The sequence below is a fragment of the Chlorocebus sabaeus genome, chromosome 26 (assembly GCF_047675955.1).
Source record: "Chlorocebus sabaeus isolate Y175 chromosome 26, mChlSab1.0.hap1, whole genome shotgun sequence".
In the NCBI taxonomy this organism is placed as follows: Eukaryota; Metazoa; Chordata; class Mammalia; order Primates; family Cercopithecidae; genus Chlorocebus; species Chlorocebus sabaeus.
The window spans coordinates 35,213,541-35,235,873 of NC_132929.1; the positions used below are offsets into that span (position 1 = coordinate 35,213,541).

Here is a 22,333-nt window from a genome sequence, read left to right on the forward strand (position 1 = left end):
AGTGGCATGCTGACGTAACAACTGCAGGAGCATCCAGGTAACAGCAAAAATCTTTTACTCCAATTGGGTCAATCCAGTCAACCACGTAAGAAACTCCTCACCTAGGGTCAATATGCTACTTCTGTATTTCTGCAAGCACAATCCACTGACATAAAGTCTAATGTATCATGTACATGATAAAATGTATGAAATCTGGAGCAATATGGTGAGTTGAAATAATTTACCCGTCATGTGGTGGTGGGACTATTTTGTTGTTTTTTTTCCCCCTTCCTCATGTTACCTGGTCTAAGAAGGAAAGTTTTTTGGTTTTGTTTTTGCTATGATAGTCCAACTTTTCCTAATCAAGTTGTACTTGGGTTTTTTATACCAATGATTAACTTTGGTTTCGTATTTTAAAAAGCAAGGGATTTTCTTAATAAAATTCCATCCAGAATTTGGTTTGCCCCTGCTGATGCTTTCATCAGGTAAAGTTGCAACTGACAAAACTAACATGGCTTTATTAAGCATTCTGAAAGAGCATCATCTTCCTTGCAAAGGAAATGAGAAAACGCATTATCTAATATCTTCATATTGCTACCTTAATAGTTTCACCAGTTACTACTCAGAGTTTTAAAATGAGTTTATTAAAGAAGGTTCTTAGGAAGGCAACAACTTTTGTCATTAAAAAAAAGTCTTTTTTTTCATGCTGTATAATAAAGGTGATGTAAGAGGCTACAGAGTTATAAGTTTCTACTGGAATTCTCTGATAGCACAGTGTAGTCATTTCTGCAATTCTAGAATAAATAAAAAGTCTCTTCTATGCTTCTCTTCAAAAGCAATGAGTAACAGAAGATGGCATAAAAAAGCCATATTTTTTCTATTCATTCTGTAGTATTGGAGCCAGTATCTAGGAAACAAAAGAGAAAGTAAATTCAAGGAGCAATTTAATTTTAAAATTAACTATTTTAAGACTATCAAAAATGTAGAACACAGGACTAATAGTGGTGGTGGCTTGAGGGGTGGGGAAGAACAGAGGGCAGGGTTAAAGAGGGAAGCTGACAATGGAAATATCTTGAGAACTTCTTTTAAGCAGATATAAAGTTGCTTAGCTCCTCATAGTCATACTAGAGTAAAACCAAGTTGAACTACATTTGGTTCATGTAATTGTTATATAACACTTTTTTTTCCCCCAGGTCTTTTACACAGAGTCACACTGCGTTGCCCAGGCTGGAGTGCAGTGGTGTGATCTCAGCTCACTGCAGTCTCCACCTCTCAGGTTCATGCAATTGTCCTGCCTCAGCCTCCCGAGCAGCTGGGATTACAGGCGGACACCACCATGCCTGGCTAATTTTTGTATTTTTAGTAGAGATGGAGTTTCACCATGTTGGCCAGGCTGGTCTCGAACTCCTGGCCTCAAGTGATCTGCCCGACTTGGCCTCCCAAAGTGCTGGGATTACAGGCGTGAGCCACCGCGCCTGGCCTACTGTCCCAAACCTCTAACACTGCATTCTTTTCTGCAGATATAAAGTAAATGGAATACAATTTAAGCTTTCTTTGAGTCAACAATCTTCTCACTGAAGATCAGTTACTACACTGTGAAGCGGGAGAAAATCCTTAAAAACTACTGCAATAAACAAGGCCGATCTGCTACTCCTCATCCACTGAAGTCTGGAAAACAATCTTGTACAGTAAAGAGCAACACACACTAAGGACTACCAGACAGGAGCTCCTATCAGTAAAACACATACCTTTACATGGATTCTTTTGATATTATACATCAATATTTATTTTGTTCAGAGGCTTTATTTACTGACTTTTTCGTTCTCCGGTATGGTTCAAATGACTGAAACTGACACTACTAATAATCTACATCGGTTCTGTCCAATACAGTAACCACTGGCTAGCCATATGTGGCTAATTTCAAATATAGAAATGTTATGATTCAGGAAACAGCACCACCTTCACAGGACTTTTAAAAAGACCCAAATATAACACTGTTCCTTGCTGTAATGACAAAGATGTATCTGATGACTATAATAAAAAGTTACTATGCCCAAAGTTCTTAGAATGATTATTCCTAGGTAACCTTCTGAACACAAGTCACGAACAGTAACGCTGCTAGGTTCAGAGACTTTGTGATATCTGGAAGAGACTATTTCTTTAATTAAAGGGCTGAAGGTGTAATTTTTATGTAGCCACTAAAAATCAGGCTTAAGTGCAGGGGCTCAGGTGTGTAATCCCAGCACTTTGGGAGGCTGAGGTGGGAAGGTCGCCTGAGCCCAGGAGTTTGAGACCAGCCTGGGCAATACAGCGAGACTCTGTCTTGAAAAAAAATGGCTTAAGGGTAGTAAACTCAGTGAAAAATATATTTACAAATGTCTACATATACATACATTTTTGCAAAAAAACAGGCTATATAATATTCAATAGGGTAGTTATAACACCATCAGGTAGTGTTGTAGAGAATTTCTTCTATGTGCTTTTTTGTATTCTCTACATTTCTTCAGTGATTAGCCATTTCTTTGGAAGTGCAAAATACATAAAACAAATCCAACTCAAACAGGGAAATGGAGGGTATTACTTTCTACATTTCTTTTGCTTTTCAAAACTCCCTCTCAAAGAGCAGCAGTCTTTTCTATTCACTTTCTAGACTAGCTGCTCTTAAACACAAATGGTTCAGATTATAAAGTATATTTAAAATATACTTAGCAAAAAGGAAATAACTAATCATGAAACAGAAATTATAGAGGTTTAAACAAAAATGGTTCAGATTATAAAGTATATTTAAAATATACTTAGCAAAAAGGAAATAACTAATCATGAAACAGAAATTAGAGGTTTAAACAAAAATGGTTCAGATTATAAAGTATATTTAAAATATACTTAGCAAAAAGGAAATAACTAATCATGAAACAGAAATTAGAGGTTTAAACAAAAATGGTTCAGATTATAAAGTATATTTAAAATATACTTAGCAAAAAGGAAATAACTAATCATGAAACAGAAATTAGAGGTGTATAGCTTTTGAAACATTTAAGGACCTGAAGAAGTTCCTAGGTCTGGTGTGAAAAGTTCACTTGCACATGTCATATTTAACAGATTAGATGAATATTTACCATCATGACTCCAAAGTTCTTACGGTTAATTAAAATCCTGTTTAAAATAACTCTTTAAATCTACGGGTATCCAGCAACATAGAAACCATAGGATTGTCAAAATTCTTAAAGGTGTCTGAAAAGCCTGATAAACACTTAAAATTTTTAACGGAAATAGGGAAGAAATACTTATTAATTTGCTTATTTTTTTTTCCCCACACAAATCCAATCTGTGTAAGTAGTCTGTGTGTCATTTGAAATGTATCCACCTGAAGTCAGTAAGAGCACTGTTTGAGATACATAATCCAGAATTTAGCTGAGATAGAAGCCTGGGCTGTATCTGGGAGTTGATCACTGGGCCATTTTCCCCCTTAGGCTTTCCATATGGATGCAGATCTTCTAAAGGCTTATAAAAACAAGGTTTCAAGTAGCTTTGCTTTCACAGAAATAAGGCAAGCACTTACTTTTACCATCACAGGCTACAATTTTCACTTTATCCACTTTAATAAGTTCTGTCACCTCTCTGAATTCAACATCATTCAATACAAAAGTCCACACATTATCGCAGAATCTGTACGTATTTAGAGAGCCCTTTAAAACAAAACATTTAGAAATACCATGAAACGTTTTTTCCCCTCACATTTTTCTCCAAAGCAATTTAAGAGATCTTGGCTACCAAGAACATAATTGTTAATAAGTTTAATGCTTAAGATTTTCCTTAACTTTAATCCCAGCTACTTAAAACAAACAAACAAACAAAAAGCCAGACAAATTTGCTAAGGGAAGAGTTCAAAAATATTTTAGTTGGCACTCTTATTTTCAGTCTCCATTGCAAATTACTTACCTGAAATATAAAGAAAAAATAAAAACTTGCGTTTGGATTTCTACTGCCCTCATGTGGCTAAATTATGAAAGTTCATTCAAATTATTATGGAAATATTTGTTAAAAGTTACATATTATGTATGTTAATTCTCCAAATGTACAAAAGCAGGGACTTCCTAGAAACACTAAATTATAATCCTGTGACTTGCCTCAGATGCATTACTGTATTACTCACTACGTCTACAACATTGTCCTGAGAAACTTATAATTTATTCACACGTATTAAAAAAAAATTTTTGAGACGGAATCTCGCTCTGTTGCCATGCTGGAGTACAGTGGCACGATCTCGGCTTACTGCAACCTCCGCCGCCCGGGTTCAAGAGATTCTCCTGCTTCAGCCTCCTGAGTAGCTGGCACTACAGGCACCCGAAACCACACCTAGCTAATTTTTGTATTTTTAGTAGAGACGGGTTTTCACCATGTTGGCCAGGATGGTCTCAAACTCTGACCTCAGGTGATACACCCACCTCAGCCTCCCAAAGTGCTGGGATTACAGGCGTGAGCCACCACATCTGGCCTATGTAATTTTTTTTTTTTTTTTTTTTTGAAACCGAGTCTTACTCTGTTGCCCAGGTTGCAGTGCAGTGGTGCGATCTTGGACCGCTGCAACCTCCACCTCCCGAGTTCAAGCTATTCTCCTGCCTCAGCCTCCTGAGTAGCTGGGATTGCAGATGCAGGCCACCATGCCTAGCTAACTTTTGTATTTTTAGTAGAGACAGGGTTTCACCACGCTGGCCAGGCTGGTCTCAAACTCCTGATCTCAGATGATCTGCCCGCCTTGGCCTCCCAAAGTGCCGAGATTATAGGCGTGAGTCACTGCACCAGCCTATTTTAATATTTTTTAAAAATAGAGACAGGGTCTTGCTATGTTGGCCAGGCTAGTCAAACTTCTGGCCTCAAGCAATCCTCCCATCTTGGCCTCCCAAAGTGCTGGGAATTACAGGTGTGAGCCACCATGCCCAGAACACATTCTTCTAATTATGTTTTATGTTTTGTTTTTGTTTTTTTAAAATAGGAATATATACTTGAGCATCAAAAGGAAATTTTTACTTTTTTTTTTTTTGGAGATGGAGTTTCATTCTGTGGCCCAGGCTGGAGTGCAGGGGTGCAATCTCAGCTCACTGCAACCTCTGCTTCCTGGGTTCAAGTGATTCTCCTGTCTCAGCCTCCAGAGTAGCTGGGACTACAGGTGTAGGCCACCACGCCTGGCTACTTCTTGTATTTTTAGTAGAGATGGGGCTTCACCATGTTGTCCAGGCTAATCTCAAACTCTTGACCTTAGGTAATCTGCCCACCTTGGCCTCCCAAAGTGTTGGAATTACAGGCGTGAGCCACAATGCCCAGCCTATTTTTATTTTTTGGGATGGAGTCTCACTCTGTTGCCCAGGTTGGAGGGCAGTGGCGTGATTCTGGCTCACTGCAACCTCTGTCTCCCGGGTTCAAGCGATTCTCCTGCCTCAGCCTCCCAAGTAGCTGGGATTACAGGCATCTGCCACCACGTCAGACTAATTTTTGTATTTTTAGTAGAGACAGGGTTTTGCCATGTTGGCCAGGCTGGTCTTAAACTTCTGATCTCAGGTGATCTGCCCACCTCGGCCTCCCAAAGTGCTGGGATTAAATGTGTGAGCCACCACGCCCGGCTGGAAATTTTTAAAAAGAATGTGATGAAAGTCGTGCATGGACACTAGCAGAATACAATTAAAACCTGAGATATACACATGCACACATAGAGTCACACAGGAAATTTAGTATGCAACACTTAAAATGCCTAAAATCTTCAACTCAGAAACAAACCACCAAGCACAAAAATGCTCCCTGCAATATTACTATAATAGCAAAAATTGGATTCAATCTAAATAGTCTATCAAGTGAGAATGATTAAGGAAACTGATGGCTATGAATGAATGAATGTAATAAATGAATAATTACTGTGTGCTAGACTATGCTGGCCTCTGAGGATACAATGGTAAGCACAGGTCCCTGCCACTGGTGAGCTGAGTTTAGCAGGGAGATCATTAAAACAAGTAAATACATAGTGTAACAGTGCTATGAAAGAGTGAGTGAGTGGGTACTGTGAGTAGAGCAAAGGCACTCAAGGGTATGGAGGACACAAGGCAGACAGCTGCTCTCAAAAAGTGAAGTTTAAGTTGAGTACTAAAGAATAAGAGTCAATGGAGAAGAGGGATAATGGAAAGGAAGACAAACACTTGGAATGGGGTGGTCAATTCCAGAAAACAGAACACATCAGGAGGTCCTAAGATAAAGGAGAACCTTGGAAAACCTTTGCCCCATCCTAATGGTACTTGGAGGTCAGTGAAAGATTTTAAGCAGAAGAGTCTGATCAGATTTGCAGTTTTGGTAATGACATAAAGAATGGATTAGACAGGAATATGACTAAAGGAAGTAAGACCAGCTATGAAGCTGATGTCTGTTAGCTGCGTGAATCAGAGAGGTGAAAGTGGCTTTACTACAGTAATAATAAAGGGATCAATAGAAATGGAGAGACTTTAAAAAGTAGGACTGGTAGGAATGGACAACTATAAATATGGTGGGGTTGGGGAACAGAGAAATCCATGGTAACTCCCAAGTCTCTGGCTTGAATGTCAATGCATTCACAGAAAAAGCTGGTTTGGGAGTAAAGTTAAATTTGGAACTTGTTGAATTTCAGGTATATCTAAGTCATGATGTCCAATAAGTAGTTGGAGTATAGCAGAAAGCATGAGAACATGATATTCACTTTAACCAAAGCCAGAGGGTTGGATGAGACCAAGGATAGTGGGGGCACTCTATAACCCTAAGAAATACCAACAATTAAATGATAAGCAGAGACAGAACTACAAAGGAGTCTGAGAGTAAAAGGTCAGGGAATAGGAGAAAAGCTCACACAGTATGGTTTCAAGTGAAATAGGGGTTTTTAAAAAAGAATAATCAATAGCACTACAAATGATGCATTAGATTTAGCAAAAATAACTTGGGAACAGCAATTTCAGTGGAGTGATAAATACATGGAAAATCACCCATGATTAAGGGAAAAAGACACAAAATTGTAAACCTATAAAATATATCTGAAAATTAAATCTGCTCGTTTGCTACAGTCTGAGCCTCTGGAAAGCTAAACAGCTAGATGCCAAACTCAATGTTCATTTCCAGCATCCTGAATGTGTGTGTAATCCACGATCTTAAGAGTGTGTATATTACTGGCCAGGTGTGGTGGCTCACACCTGTAATCCCAGCACTTTGGGAGGCTGAGGTAGGAGAGTCACTGAGGTGAGGAGTTCAAGACCAGCCTGGTCAACATGGTGAAACCCCTACATAAATGTAAAAATAAGGCAGGTATGATGGTGGGTGCCTGTAATCCCAGCTACTTGGGAGGTTGAGGTTGGAGAATCACTTGAACCTGGGAGACAGGTGGTGAGATCTCACAGTGAGGTGAGATCACGCCATTGCACTCCACCTTGAGTGACAGAGTAAGACTCCATCTTAAAAAAGAAAAAATAAGTGTGTACATTACTTTCTTTTTTTGAGACCGAGTCTTGCTGTGTTGCCCAGGCTGGAGTGCAGTGGTGCGATCTCGGCTTACTGCAACCTCCACCGCCTGGGTTCAAGTGATTCTCCTGCCTTGGCCTCCGAATAGCTGGGACTACAGGCACGCACCACCACCACACCCAGCTAATTTTTGTATTTTTAGTAGACACGGGGTTTCACCATGTTGGTCAGGCTGGTCTTGAACTCCTGACCTCAGGTGGTCTGCCTGCCTTGGCCTTCCAAAGAGCTGGGATTACAGGCATGAACCACTGTGCCTTGCCTTACTTTCTCTTTTACAAAATGTGTAGTCTTTTATCCCTCGCCACCCTCCTACCCTTTCCCCAAAGTTCGTTTGCAAAGTCATATCATTCTTATGCCTTTGTGTCCTCATAGCTTAGCTTGCAGTAAATTACTTTCATTTGATAATATTATGTAAATAATTTAAAGTAAGTCATTGGGATTTACGAGCCAGTATGTGAGTATTCACTTTCAAATATAAATAAAGCATTTTAGATGTAGACTGGAGTGAAAAATCTTACATATCATATGCTGAAATTCCATTAGTTGGAGTATAAGTTTATATACTTCATTTATTTTACTGCAAAAATAAAAATGCTACAAATCTTGACTGAAAGATATTAAAGAAAAGTTATTAAATGCCTTCCAATTGTAGATGAAAATTAAGTTGACAATATCAAAGAGCACATTAGCTAGGTAACTTTTGAGCCAACAAATGTTTTTAAAAAGTTAAATGTAAGAGATTAATCCTTTTAGAATAATTTGAACTAGAATCTCTAATATGAAATAAGCTTTAAATCTTTTTAGAATAATTTGAACTAGAATCTACCACGAAATAAGCTTTTCTGTATACAATTTTAAGTTATTTAAATATCTTGCTTTTTTACTCTCTTCATTTGAAAGTCAGAATCCATTTAGTATCTCTAGTATAAAAACTACGTTTATATATGTATATAGTATATATATACATATAGTCTATAATTATATAATTACAAACATTATATTATACATGTCTTTCAGTTTATATGTGCATATATTATATAATTATAAATATTATATAATTTATATGTGTTTATACATATATACATACATATAGTTTTTTTTTTTTTTTTTGAGGCAGGGTCTAGCTGTGTCACCCAGGCTGAAAGGAAATGGCATGATCATGGCTCACTGCAGCCACAACCTCCTGGGCTCAAGCCACCCTATCACCTCAGCCTCCCGAGTAGCTAGGACTATGGGCACACACCATCACACCCGGCTACTTTATTTATTTATTTGTTTGTTCGTAGGGACAGGGTTTCACTGTATTTCGCACACTGGTCTTGAACTGCCGTCAAGTGATCCTCCCGCCTTGGCCTCCCAACCCGCTGGGATTACAGGCTTGAGCTGCCTGATAACTATAATTTTCAAAGTGAAATTTTGAATTCTTTAAATTCAAAAAGTTCCTTCTATAAGTAGATATTTGGCTTTGGTCAAATATTACTTTTAACACTTAATCATTTGGCCAAATTATATCTTCAATGCACTTTTAATAAATACATTTTTGGTTTTACATGTATCCACAACTGGGCAACAAGTTTTTGGGTTTTTTTTTTTTTTTTTTTTTGAGATGCAGTCTCATTCTGTCGCCCAGTCTAGAGTGCAGTGGTGTGATATTGGCTAACTGCAACCTCCGCCTCCTGGATTCAAGCGATTCTCCTGCCTCAGCCTTCCAAGTAGCTGGGACTACACGCGTGCACCACCACGTCCAGCTCATTTTAGTAGACAGGAGGCTTCACTGTGTTGGCCAGGCTGCTCTCAAATTCCTGACCTCAAGTGATCTGCTCGCCTCAGCCTCCCAAAGTGCTGGGGTTACAGGGCATGAGCCACCGTGCCCAGCCTAAAAGAACATCTTAAAAGTTATATAATAAATGTTTGTTATAGAAACATCAAAAAACAGTGAAAAGCAAACCTTCAGTTTTGTTAGAAGGGCTATTTTTCTTGATCACTAAATCTTATTTTTTGGGGGTATGGCATTCAATCTTTCAATGCTTGTTTAATTACTGTCAACATTATAAAGTTTAAATCTTTTAAACTTTAAATTTTAAACTTTTAAATTTTAAACACTATAAAAATCTTTTAATGCTTGTTTAATTACTGTCAACACTATAAAGTTTAAGTAACCATTACTTTTATCTATGGGAATATGTTCTCCCAAAAACATACAATGGCTCCTTAAAAGCCTACTTATGGCTGTGTGGGGTGGCTCACACCTGTAATTCCAGCACTTTGAGAGGCCAAGGCGGGCGGATCATGAGGTCAGGAGTTCGAGACCAGCCTGGCCAACATGGTGAAACCCCATCTCTACTAAAAATACAAAAACTAGCTGGGCGTTGTGGCACGCGCCTATAATCCCAGCTATTCAGGTGGCTGAGGCAGAAGAATCACTTGAACCCAGGAGGCAGACGTTGCAGTGAGCCTAGATTGCACCACTGCATTCCAGCCTGGGTAACAGAACAAGACTTCGTCTCAAAAAAAAAAAGAAAACAAAATAAAAGCCTAGTTATACATACTACTTCAATCTGAATTTTCTCCCTAAAAATTAATTCAGTTCAAGCTCCATGGTACATATATTTAGATTTTTTAACTAATAAATTAAAACATATAAATGATTAAAACCTTAGCTCTCATACTTGAGATTTTCTCCTATAATACTCTACTAAATAATTTCACTTATATGGAACCCATAAAAGGATTTAAAACAAAAACAATTTAACATGCTATACAGAACTATTCTATTTTTGTAAAGGATGCTTCTTACTGCTAGGTCAGCAAATTATAAACGAAAAATATATACTTAAATTTGATCTAGCAAAATGGCTCTGAAAATTAGATACTTCTAACTATTATCTCTTTTGTCTTAGCCATATGCTACACTAAGCTAAACAGAATGTCATTTGCAAACATTCTGGACTTAAAATTGATCAAGTTGGCTATAACCCAGGAGTAGGGTGATAAAAGCCTGAGCTAGAATAGCAGCAGCAGGAAAATAAAACGAAAGAATGGAAAAGTTCTGATCAAGGCTGAGAGCAATTATATATATAGCTTTTGGAAAACAGACAAAACTTACAAAACACTGTGCAAGATAAATGTAAATGTCAAATTACTTTAACTGTAGCTAAAGAAATCCAAACTAGAAACCTACAATAATGCACCTAGAAGATGACTAGTTAGGCGTTGTGAACTACATTGCCTCTGATAAGTAGTCCACCAAATTTCTTACTAGAGCAAAATTTATGTATTAACATAGATCACCTGGGCAGACTTCTGCATATGGGTATATTAAAAAAACACAAACTAATTTTGGCAGAATCATTACTGTTAAAACTTCATGGATCCACTGGTCAAATTATATAGTCTTGAAGGCATATTTTACTCTACATAATTTTTTGGCACATGAAACTGATACATGAGACTTATTTAAGTCAAATGGGGTTTTGTCTATCTTGTTCATCTCTGAGTATCTAGAACATGCCTGGTATGTTATCTTTTCATCTCTGTGTATCTAGAGCATGCCTGGTATGTTATCTTTTCATCTCTGTGTATCTAGAGCATGCCTGGTATGTTAATAGACACTCAAACTGTTTATTGAATGTTTAAGTACCAAATAAAGTAGGCAGATGTTAATTAATGATCAAATTTTGGTTGTTAACCATATTTTAACCTTCTTTTGACCATATTTATATAGGTTATGCCTTATAATACAATATAAGCATAGTTAGATAAGTAATAACCAAACATCATCATATACTATATGAGTCCATCAATACCATAATGTGGTAAAATTCTTTCTGTTGCATCATGACTCTTTCAATGGGCCCTTAATCTGAAGTTATCAGGAAATAGAGATAATTTTATCCAGCTTTGGATTACTACTATTCAAAGTATAAGTGACTCAAGTGAGACCAAGCTACCAGAATGGACTGTTATCTATCACTAGAGATCAGGTTTTTTATCAGCCAAGTTACCTAAGAGTAGGAGGGAGGCAACATGAAGTTTCTAGAAATAACTCTACTTCCCTGGAATGGGGAAAGGCCAGAGTTTGAAAACCATAACAGAACCTTGGGGATTACTCTGCCACTTACCTTGAATCCTGCAGATAATATTTCAGGTGTTTGGAATCTCAGTAACTCTTCAGGGAACGTAGCCAAACATACAAAGGCTGATTTATGAAACAATGAAATAAAAATCTAAAAACATCTCTGTATCTCACATTAAGTGGACCAACTTAGTGTAATATATAGTTGATTGAAAAGTATAATTTAGTTATTATAAAACAAGTTCCAAAAACTGATTAAAGCCACCTCTTCCTATGATTAACAAATATGTAGGGGTCCTAAAAAAAAACCCCACTGTTTTACCAACCATTGGTATAGGCTTCTAGATTCAGGAAAATATCCTTACCCTGAAATTGACTCTGTTCCTGACCCTCTGAGCCAATGCTGAATTTATAGCCTTATCAAACTGAAGTAGAACTTGAAGGGCAAGTTGGGGGGTGATCTGTTGAGACTGAGAAAAGGTAAAGGTCATAAATCCGCTTAGGGAAGAACATTAAAGACAAAGTAAATAAAAATATACAAATTATCATCTAAAATTTAACTGAGGTTAACCAAAGCCTCTAAACTAGAATTCCTTTATCTCCTTTGCCATAACTGATGAAGCAGCAAAGCTTGAAGATATCTTTTGTACTATCTCGACACAAACAATCTTGAAAAGAAAACACGCAGTGATGTTACAAAGCCAGAACAAAACTTTGTCTTTTTTTTTTTCTTTTCCTTTTTTGTGAGACGGAGTTTTGCTCTTGATGCCCAGGCTAGAGTGCAGTGGCGTGATCTCGGCTCACCACAACCTCTGCCTCCCGGGTTCGAGCGATTCTCCTGCCTCAGCCTCCCAAGTAGCTGGGATTACAGGTGTGCGCCACCACACCTGGCTAATTTTGTATTTTTAGTAGAGACAGGGTTTCTCCACATTGGTCAGTCTGGTCTCTAACTCTCGACCTCAGGTAATCCACCTGACTTGGGCTCCCAAAGTGCTGGGATTACAGGCGTGAGCCACTGTGCCCAGTCGGAAATACTTAATATGTTTTTATTTGGGAGAATTATATAGAAGGGTTAATTTTCTCAAAATTGAAATATAAATTCAGACTTGTAAATCTCAGAAGACTTTATTAAACTGGATAAAATTACCTTAAAGCTAAAAAGAATTAAGACTTTCTTCCCTAAATTTGAGAAGGGGGAAACCAACAATCTCAATTTTTATGTAGAACAAAAATTTCTGAAGATTTAACTTTATTTATTTAGAGGCAGGGTCTTCTTCTGTCACCAAGGCTGGAGTGCAGTGGTACCATCATAGCACACTTAAGCCTCAAACTCTTGGGATCAAGAGTTTACTCAGCCTCCTGAGTAACTGGGACTATAGGCATGCGCAACCACACCAAACTAATTTTTTAAATTTTTGTGGAGATGGGTGGTGGCTATGTTGCCTAAGCTGCTCTCAAACTTCTGGCCTCAAGCGATCCTTCCACCTTGTCCTCCTAAAGCGCTGGGATTAGAGGTGTGAAACACTGCACATACCCAGATTTAGTTATATTTAATGATACCATTCAATCATATTTTGTGTCCTGTTGTGAGGACAGTGTAATAAACAAGAATTTGAGGTTATTTGATCAGTGTTACTGACTTGCTGGGTCAAACAGCCCAAGATATTTTACCTCATTTCTCTTTGCTTAAGTGATATGACAAGAATTACTGTAAACCCATCTAGATAAAAGTGTTTGATTTTTAATTCAGTCTCCCACCTGTATGAGCTCATCTAGGCTCTCCTGAAGACTGTTTCCCAAAGTGGTATTTCTGTATAACTGATATGCCATGGCTTAGGAGGAAGAATTTGCTTTTCTTATTCAAGCTTGCATTGATGTCCTAAAAATTTAATATAAAATTGTTAAAAAAGATCATACTGTAACATCATAAATTATGTATATAATATCATCTACTTCCAATATTCTAATATAGAACTAGGAGAATGCTTAGTGGTTGCAAATTACTATATAATCATTTTAGAATTACAAGAAATAGCTACAAATGATTTTCCAGTTTTTTTCCCTGTGATTTTGACATAGGCATTCATACTCCTTTATGCAGTATAGATGTTATATTTATTAAAATGTCTTTTCCATTTCCTTCAAATATCTGCCTTCTGACTTAGTCTAGAATTTTCCATGTACTATCCTTTCTACCTGCTGTCAAGTCACTGGTAAAATCTGCAGCTCATATTTGCATGTCTGCCCCTTTATTTTCCTGTTCTCTCTAAATTCAGTATTCACAGAGTGCCTACCAAGAGGATGGCACTGTGACAGGTTCCAGGGAGAAGAAGATGATTAAAGACATGCTCCCAAATCCTAAAAATTTATACGCTAAAGAATGTAACATACATACAAAAAGATTAAATTCAGTATAAGAACTGTGATAAAGATACAACGCATACCATAGAGGCTGCCTGTAGACTGAGCTGGCTCAGAAAAGCTTCCAGGTTCTTTAAACTAGACTTTAGCCAAGCAGAGGAGGGAAGTCATTCCAGAGGCTGACAGAATAAGTAAAGCCATGGAAGGATGAAATGTTTGTAGGGAAAAACATAAACTGTTCTACATTATCAGGGCATAAGTATGAACAGGGAGTGGCAGGAGATGAAGCTGAAAGAGACAGCATAGATGGAACTGTTTGGCAGGATAGGAGCAAAGAGTGGGGAGCCACTGAAGCATTTTAGTCAGGAAAGGTCAGACAGCTGGGCTTGAGTGCGAGATTTAGAAACAGAAGAGGGATGGGGGCTCGAAAACGGTGGCAGCAGTACAGAGTAAATAAACATTTACTGAGCTTCCACTACACGTCAGGTGTAAGATCTTGACCTCATGGCATTTTCAGTCTGGAGATGGACAGGGGAAAATACATTTGAGAAGCAATCATCAAATAAAACTCAGCAAAAATAATGGGCAGCCATCAGTCCTTACATTTCATACCTTGTTAGCATTGGATACTACAGATCATTTCTGCCTTCTTGAAACATATCTTTGGCTTTGAGACACTACTCTCAGTTCTCTCATGTCACTGGATACCACTGTATTTCTTATTTTCTTTTGCTGGTTCCTCCTCAGCTCTCTGACTTCTAACTGTTGAACTGCCCTAAGTTTTCTTGGGTCCTCTATTCTCCACATACTTTACTCCCTTAGTTACCTCATCCAGACTTATGGCTTTAAATACCATGTACTATCTGGGGATGACTCCCAAATTTGTATCTCCAGCCCTCAATTCTTCCTTTGTACCCATATATAAAACTGCCTGCTTGACATTGGATAAAAGTATCAAGTAGGTAGCTCAAATTCAATTTGTCAAAAACCATGTTCCTGATGCTACTCTTGCAAACATGCTGTCCTCAGTCTTACCTCAATAAACAGTAAATCTAGTCTTCCTGCAACAGCTCAAAAACCTTAGAGTCAAGAGTAACTTCTTTCTTTCTTACTTGGCATCCATCAGCCAACCTTTCAGCTCTTCCTTCTAACTATAGCCAGAATCTGACAGCGTCTACCATCTTCAATGCTATTACCCTAAGTCACCATCATCTGTCACCAAAGTTAATGTGATAACTCATGGTCTCCTTATTTCCATTCTTGCCTATACCAACCCTACCCTCATAGCAGCCACACTAAGACTTTAAAACATAAGGCAAATCACATCACTGGTCTATTCAAAACCACCAATGGTAGCATCCCATCTCACTGAAAACTAGAGTCCCTGGTTTGGAAGGCCTATGTGATTTAGGCCCCCCAATACCTACTTCCCTATCTTCACCCACACACCCTCCCACTCTGCTGTGGTCATAATGGTCCCCTGCTGTTCTTTGACATGAGAAGCATGATCCTGCTTGAAGGCCTTTGTGGTGGTGGTTCTTTCTCCTGACACTATTCTTCCCAGATACCTGCATAGTTCACTCCCTCATTTGATTCAGATCTCTGGGTCAAACATTACCTCATCAGAAAGGCCTTCTATAATCAACCTGTAAGAAATAATTACTTCCCTTCTTCCTCACACTGCTTTATTTTCATTCATACCCATAACTGAAGCTGACATATATACACTTATTCTGTCTCCATCTGCTAAAATAGATGACCCAGTGAAGACAGGGACTTTTGTTCAGTTACATATTTCAAAACTAGAACAACATATGTAGTATGCATTATTTGTTGAGTGAATTATTTGGTAATATGTCAGAGTGCTAATATATTAGAAATATCTGAGTACGACACAAAGTATTCCACTTTACTGAGGAAACTGAAGCAGTAACTTCCAGACTCACAGACACATCCAGCTACCTACCAATAGCTATACAGGTTGAGCATTCCTTATCTGAAATGCTGGGGACCTGAAGTGTTTTCGATTTTAGAATATCTGCATCGTATATACTTATGGGTTGAGTACCCCAAATTCAAGCTCTGAAATGCTCCAAAGAGCATTTCCTTTCAGTGTCATATCGGTGCTCAAAATTTTGGATTTTGGAGCATTTTGGATTTGGGAAGCCCAACCTGTACCCATATACTCTGCCTTCCTGTCACTATAGTTGAACTTTATACCTATATTTATCTAAATCCAATCCTTCTACCTTTGTATTAGGCATTGTCTTCTAGTTCACTCAAGGATATTGTTCTGACAATTCAGTTGTTACTTCTCTCCCTCACCATCAAATGTTCCCTCTCTGTGGATCATTTCCATTAGCAAACAAACAGGTGGCTACTTGTCCTCTATTCACCTTAAAAAGTAAAACAAAACAAAAAGCCCTGAACCCACATCCCCTGCCAGCTACACCCTATTTCTCAGTTCCCCTTTGCAGTAAAATCCCTTAGTTTTGTCTGTAGTCACTGTCTCCCAATTCCTTTTTTCCCATCTTCTCTTAAGCTCATTTTTGCCTCTAGCACTCTAAGGAAACAGGTTGGGGAAGGTCATCAATGGCACTGCTAAAGCTAATTCTCTAGCCTCCATCAGAATATTGGACACACCTGAGTACTCCCTCCTCTTTCGTAAAGGATCTTAGCTTGGTTTACGGGACACTGCCCTTTTTGGATTGTCCTAACTCACAAGTTCATCCTTCTTAATATTGTTTGCTGGTTGATCCCATTTTCCCTAAACTCTTAATATCACAGGACACAGTCCTTGATCCTCTGCTGCTTTCTGTCTACACCCATTCCTTACTGATAACATTTATTCTCATGGTTTAAATACCACCGTTGATCATCCCCAAATTCATACAGCATAGAACTTCTTACTCCTGGATCTAGCTGCCTACTCAACATCTCTACTTGTTACCTTTTGCATCGTGGCTTAAATAACTCCATACTTCTACGAGCTTGGACAAACCTTTGAAGTCATCCTCCACTTCCTCTATCTCACTCACCATATCTAATTCCTAGCAAATCCTGTAAGGCCTACCTTCAAAATGCAATCAGAATCCAGCCATTTCTCACCATCTCTATGGTTTATCACCCTGGCCTGGGCCACTCTCATCGTCATCTGGATTACTGCAAAAATCTCCTAAATGATTTCCCTGCTTCTACACGCACCCCTACACTCTAATCACAACTCACAGCTGCCAGGGTGATCTTCTAAAACTTCAGTTAGAACACACCTCTCCTCTATTCAAAATCTCCCATGGCTTCTATCAGCCTTTACGATGATCCGGCTACCCATGATCTCTGAGTTTATCTTCTTGTCCCTCCACCCCCAAAACTCTTGCTCATCCCTCTCCAGATACACAGGCTTCCTTGCTATTCCTCAAACATGACAGGCCTAAAAGCCTTTGTATTGGTTTTCCTATCTGCCTGAACGCTCTTCCTGGTATTTACTTAGCTAATTTTCTTAATTTCTTCAAGTCTTTGCTCAAATAACACCTACTAAATGAGGCTTAAACTAACCACCATCGTCTTTAAAATACCAGTTCCCACCTCCACTCTGGAACTTTCCCGTACTCCTTTATCTTCCTCTTTTTTTTTGATGGCACCATCACCTTCTAACACCATTATGTATTTATTTTACATTTATTTTCTGCATCCACTAATAAAATGTAAGCTCCATGAGGGCAAAGCTTTTTCTTTTGTTCATTTAAGTAAACTAGGCGTCTAGAACAGTACCTGGCACACAATGGGAGCCAAAAAACAGAAACAAAAAAATCTGTTCAATAAACGAAGGCAGATAGCAGTAAGTATAATGTGTGTGTGGGAGGGGAAAGGGGATTAAAAAGGGCAAGAAATCCCAACAGAGAGATAAAAACTTTGCAAAATAGGAATACAGAATCGAGCATCGTGTCCCATTTGACAAATTTAAGAGTTTATCTAGAAAACAGCTATGCGTTATTTAAACGTTTGTTAAAACTACTGATTTCAGTGTCCTTACATTCTTTAAAAATTCCTTGCGAAGTGTTCTAATCTTTTAGACGTGGTATCAGCCACAGAAATTTACTGTTCCCTTCTTGTTTTGCAGTTCAGAAAATTTTAAGTCTCCAAATTGGGAAGTAACTCGTCCTAGCATTTTTTGATTAAACCACCCAGTTTAAAATTCGTTCCTTTTGTCGGAGTTCGCACGAAGAAAGTTGGAAGGCAGACTTCAAACAACAAGCTATAAAGCACAGGAAGGAGACATTTAAAAAATGCTCTCCGAAATTCGGCAAAACCCACAGGGCGCTACTGGATGCTTTAAGACATTCACCTGGCTGAAAACACGGTGGTGGGCTGAGGACCTCTCCCAGGTGGGTTCTGTGGGCGCCCGGTGGACGACGAGCCTCCCGCGCGGGACGCGACCTTCCCCGCCGCCTCGCCGCCCTTCTCCGGTGCCGGCCGCGGGGCCTTGCCGGCAACGGTCGGTAACGGGCCGATCCCAGGAGCGAACGGCCCTCAGAGACTACCCGACCAACGCACCCAGACTCCGAAGGGGCGGCAGGAAGCGCGGCCCTGCTTCCCTCCCTAACCCTGCCCTCCCTAACCCACTACCTGTGGGTAAGGCGCTTCCCGCCGCGGAGCGGAAAGAAGCCGCCACGAGCCTGGCAGGAGGTTCCTACTTCCCCGACCACCTCTCCAGCCGCCGCAGAAACCGCAGAACTGGGCGGCCGACCCGGAAGTGCTAGCGGAACCTGGAAGTGACACCCGCCAGGGGGCCGGGAGCCCCGCCCAGCCCTGCTCTCGCCCGCCACTCAAGCCTTGTCAGGGAAGGGCGTGGAGATGGAAGGAGGGGCGTTGGGCTGGAGCTTCAAGCCTTAAAGTGGTGGACAGGCGCACTGCTCCAGTAATTCACCAGGTTTACTAAATCTTTCCTAAGGGACTTATAATTTTTAGAGACTAATCTTCTCCACTGTTAGATGCACAATTTAAGAAATGTAGGGCATTCATATTTCATGCCGGAAGTGTGTTCAGGGTAACACTGTTGAAGACCTCGCAGACGAATTGTGAAAAGATTATAGCAGGGGCCGGGCGCGGTGGCGCACGCCTGTAATCCCAGCACTTTGGAGGCTGAGGCGGGTGGATTACCCGGAGATCAGGAGATTTCGCGACCAGCCTAACATGGTGAAACCCCCCCCTCTACTAAATACAAAAAAATTATCCGGGCGTGGTGGCGCATGCCTGTAATCCGAGCTACTTGGGAGGCTGAGACAGGAGAATCGCTTGTACCTGGGAAGTGGAGGTTGCAATCAGCTGAGATCGCGCCACTGCACTCCAGCCTGGGAAACGAGAGCGAAACTCCGTCTCAAAAAAAAAAAAAAAAAAAAAAAAAAAAAATTATAGCAGGGCATCTTCTTTACCCCTCGAAACAGGGCTGCAATCCATTTAGTCAGGCAAAGCTTTTAGTCTGTGACTGGTTCATAAATAACTTAATTTGGGAGAAGTTATATTTAACATTTGCATCTAATATGCAAGAGAAATACTTCAATATGAATTTCGAGTTTGCAAAATCACAAATTACTTTAGGTACACTGGCTTAAATGCAGCAGTAATGTGTAGAGCAGTTTATCCTACAAAATAGCTGAATAGTGATTAGAGTACATGCAAAAAAAAAAACCCCAGAAAACATTTACCAAGTGTTATCAGCTGGAACCTCTCAGCAGGTCTATGAACTAAACAAGTTCTTATTTAAGCCATGTTTTCATTTTAAGCCACTCATGGTTTCATCCTTGGCTTCCCCATTAATTTTAAAAAATTCTCAACTATGAAACACAAAGTTTCACTATTGTTTTTATATTAAAATAAAACAGGCTGGGCCAGGCGCGGTGGCTCACGCCTGTAATTTCTGCACTTTTGGGGGGCCGAGGCGGACAGATCATGAGGTCAGGAGATGGAGACCATCCTGGCTAACACGGTGAAACCCGTCTCTACTAAAAAAAATACAGAAAGTTAGCCGGGCGTGGTCGCGGGCGCCTGTAGTCCTAGCTAAGCGGGAGGCTGAGGCAGGAGAATGGGGTGAACTTGGGAGGCGGAGCTTGCAGTGAGCCAAGACGGCGCCACTGCACTCCAGCCTGGGTGACAGAGCAAGACTCCGTCTCAAAAAAAAAAAAATAAATAAATAAATAAAGCAGGCTGAACTCTCTAATCCCCAAAGAATAGAAGCACTCAGACTACAGAAAGGGAACCAAGTGTAGAGGTCTGAAATTATTTAAGAGGTTTATAGGATAATTCAAAGCAAAAATTTAGTAGCATAATGAAAGAAAAATGTGATAAAAAGACAAAGACGAATCCAATTAATTTATTTAAATTCATTAATGTTGCAAAAAATATGATGTGCAACAAATCAAGACACAAGTTATATTCCTAACAGGTCAAAGAAAATATTACATCTCCTTAGAAAATCATGACCAACTATAGTATTTCTTACAGGGACCACATTAATATCTTGCACACACAGACATCAGAACTGAATTTCTCACAATGTAAAATGACAGTACTAGGCTGGGCAACATCATCCTAAGAGTAGGAAAACATCACAGTACATTAATTTTGTCTAAATGACAGCAACGAACTTGTGGTAACAAAAGTATTTTTGAAATAGATATCAAAGTGCGTTAAGGTCTTAACAAACTCTGAATTGTGTTCTGTGCGAATAGTGCTCCAAGGGCTGTGCAAGTCAGTGGCCCTGAACACCATCAATATTTACTAGTTAGGTTTACACAAATAAACAAGCAACTGTTACAGGGACATTAAACTTTACAAAGTCCACATACAAAAAGTGCTGTGTAGAAGCTGATGAATGTTATTTTCCAAGTTCCTCCTTCGCCAAACTGCATAAAAATTTCCAAGTTCCTCCTTAGCCAAACTGCGTACAAATTTCAGAATGCAAATGTTTTAACTTCTTGTAGGATGTCTTAGAATCATATTTTATTCTAAGACATCCTACAAGCCTAATATCATTAATTTGAAAGCACAAAATCATTTTCATTTGGTGCTTAAGTGCTTTATGTGAACTTTTCAAAGCATTTTACTTAGTTCTCAAAACATAAGTAGGTCTACTATAAATTGTTGCAACATACTGTTATATTTAAATTTTATTGTCACTCCTTACTGTTAAACATGCCATACTACTTTAATTTCAATTATCATTTAGAACTTCAAAGGAAAGTTACATAACTGGGTCTCACCACTGATCTGATTCTAAATTCATTCAGAATCTCAAGAAGGGCAGAGGGGGATGCTTGCCAGGTAATTCTTTTGTATTAGCTTAGAACATTGAGTAGATAATACCCCACTTCCGTCACCAGTTGGCCTTCCCATTCAAGTCTAAGTTCTTGACTCTTTCTCCCAGCAACTCAAACTACACACTTCCTATGACCTATGACAAGACAGACTCCTTAACAGCAAAATAGGCCTAACTTGTAAGTACACACATTAATACCTTTTACTCTATCCCGCTCAGATTTGTGGTCCATTTCTCAAATGTCCATACAGGATTAGAGAAAAAAACAGGCATGAAAACAAAATAGAATGGTGTAGCAATCTCTATTTTCAGCTTATCTCCTACTCCCGTTTGCTTGAGCAAGTTTAACACTTCTCTGCATATAACATGGGAAAAGGAAGGATGAACCTACTGTCACATCTCTACCAACCTCATCAGGAAACTGGCCTGTTCTATCTGGTATGTCCTAATGCTAATTTATCACTTAAAGAAATATAAAAAGCCACTTCTGTATAAAACACATTTCCAAATTCCCTGAGCATTCACATAAACGGCCAAATAGAAAAGTTATACAGTCTTTTTAAAAGGCCTCTTTCAAAAAGCAGATCTCTTACCTTTTTAAATTCTGGAATTATGGTTGAAAAAATTCTAGCTACAGATATATGCTTGCCAATCAGCATATTTCAGTATTCAGTGCACTTACTAGTGATGTCCATTTTGGAAGAGTAAATCAATGTTCAGCAAGAGTGAAATATGAAAAGGACACACGTGGCCAGGCGTGGTGGCTCACACCTGTAATCCCAGCATTTGGGAGGCTGAGGCAGGCAGATAGCGAGGTCAGGAGTTCAAGACCAGCCTAGCATGGTGAAACCCCGTCTCTACTAAAAATACAAAAATAAGCCAGGCATGGTGGCATGTGCCTATAATCCCAGCTACTCAGGGGGCTGAGGCAGGAGAAATGCTTGAACCCAGGAGGCAGAGGTTGCAGTGAGCCAAGATCGTGCCACTGCACTCCAGATTGGGTGATGGAGTGAGACTCTGTCTCAAAAAAAAAAAAAAAAAAAAAGGACACACATACCGTGGCATATTAGGTGACAGCT

General features: G+C 39.3%; 1 protein-coding gene across 4 annotated transcripts; it reads right to left on the reverse strand.

The window, feature by feature from the left end:
• Positions 1-601: 601 nt before the first annotated feature.
• GTF2A2 (general transcription factor IIA subunit 2) lies at positions 602-18,701 on the reverse strand. Of its 4 annotated transcripts, none has more exons than XM_008016402.3 (6): positions 18,566-18,701; positions 17,973-18,194; positions 13,337-13,457; positions 11,944-12,048; positions 3,539-3,665; positions 602-886 (listed from the first exon to the last, which is right to left on the reverse strand). In XM_008016402.3, exons 3-6 carry the CDS (start codon positions 13,406-13,408, stop codon positions 861-863), a joined length of 330 nt encoding a protein of 109 aa, XP_008014593.1. In that variant the 5' UTR covers positions 13,409-13,457; positions 17,973-18,194; positions 18,566-18,701; the 3' UTR covers positions 602-860. The 4 variants fall into 4 exon arrangements, with proteins under 4 accessions (XP_008014593.1, XP_008014594.1, XP_008014592.1 ...); XM_008016403.2 differs by lacking the exon at positions 18,566-18,701 and adding an exon at positions 18,285-18,541; XM_008016401.3 differs by lacking the exon at positions 17,973-18,194 and having other exon boundaries at positions 18,285-18,701.
• Positions 18,702-22,333: the final 3,632 nt, after the last annotated feature.

Bases quoted from the DNA above. Each gene is read 5' to 3' on its own strand.
- GTF2A2 (XM_008016402.3), bottom strand. From the start codon at position 13,408: ATGGCATATCAGTTATACAGAAATACCACTTTGGGAAACAGTCTTCAG. The intron at 3,666-11,943 runs GTAAGGATATTT...TTTGTTTTAAAG, and splicing joins GGAACAGAGTCAATTTCAGG to GGCTCTCTAAATACGTACAG. The intron at 887-3,538 runs GTAAGTGCTTGC...TTTGTTTCCTAG, and splicing joins TGTAGCCTGTGATGGTAAAA to ATACTGGCTCCAATACTACA.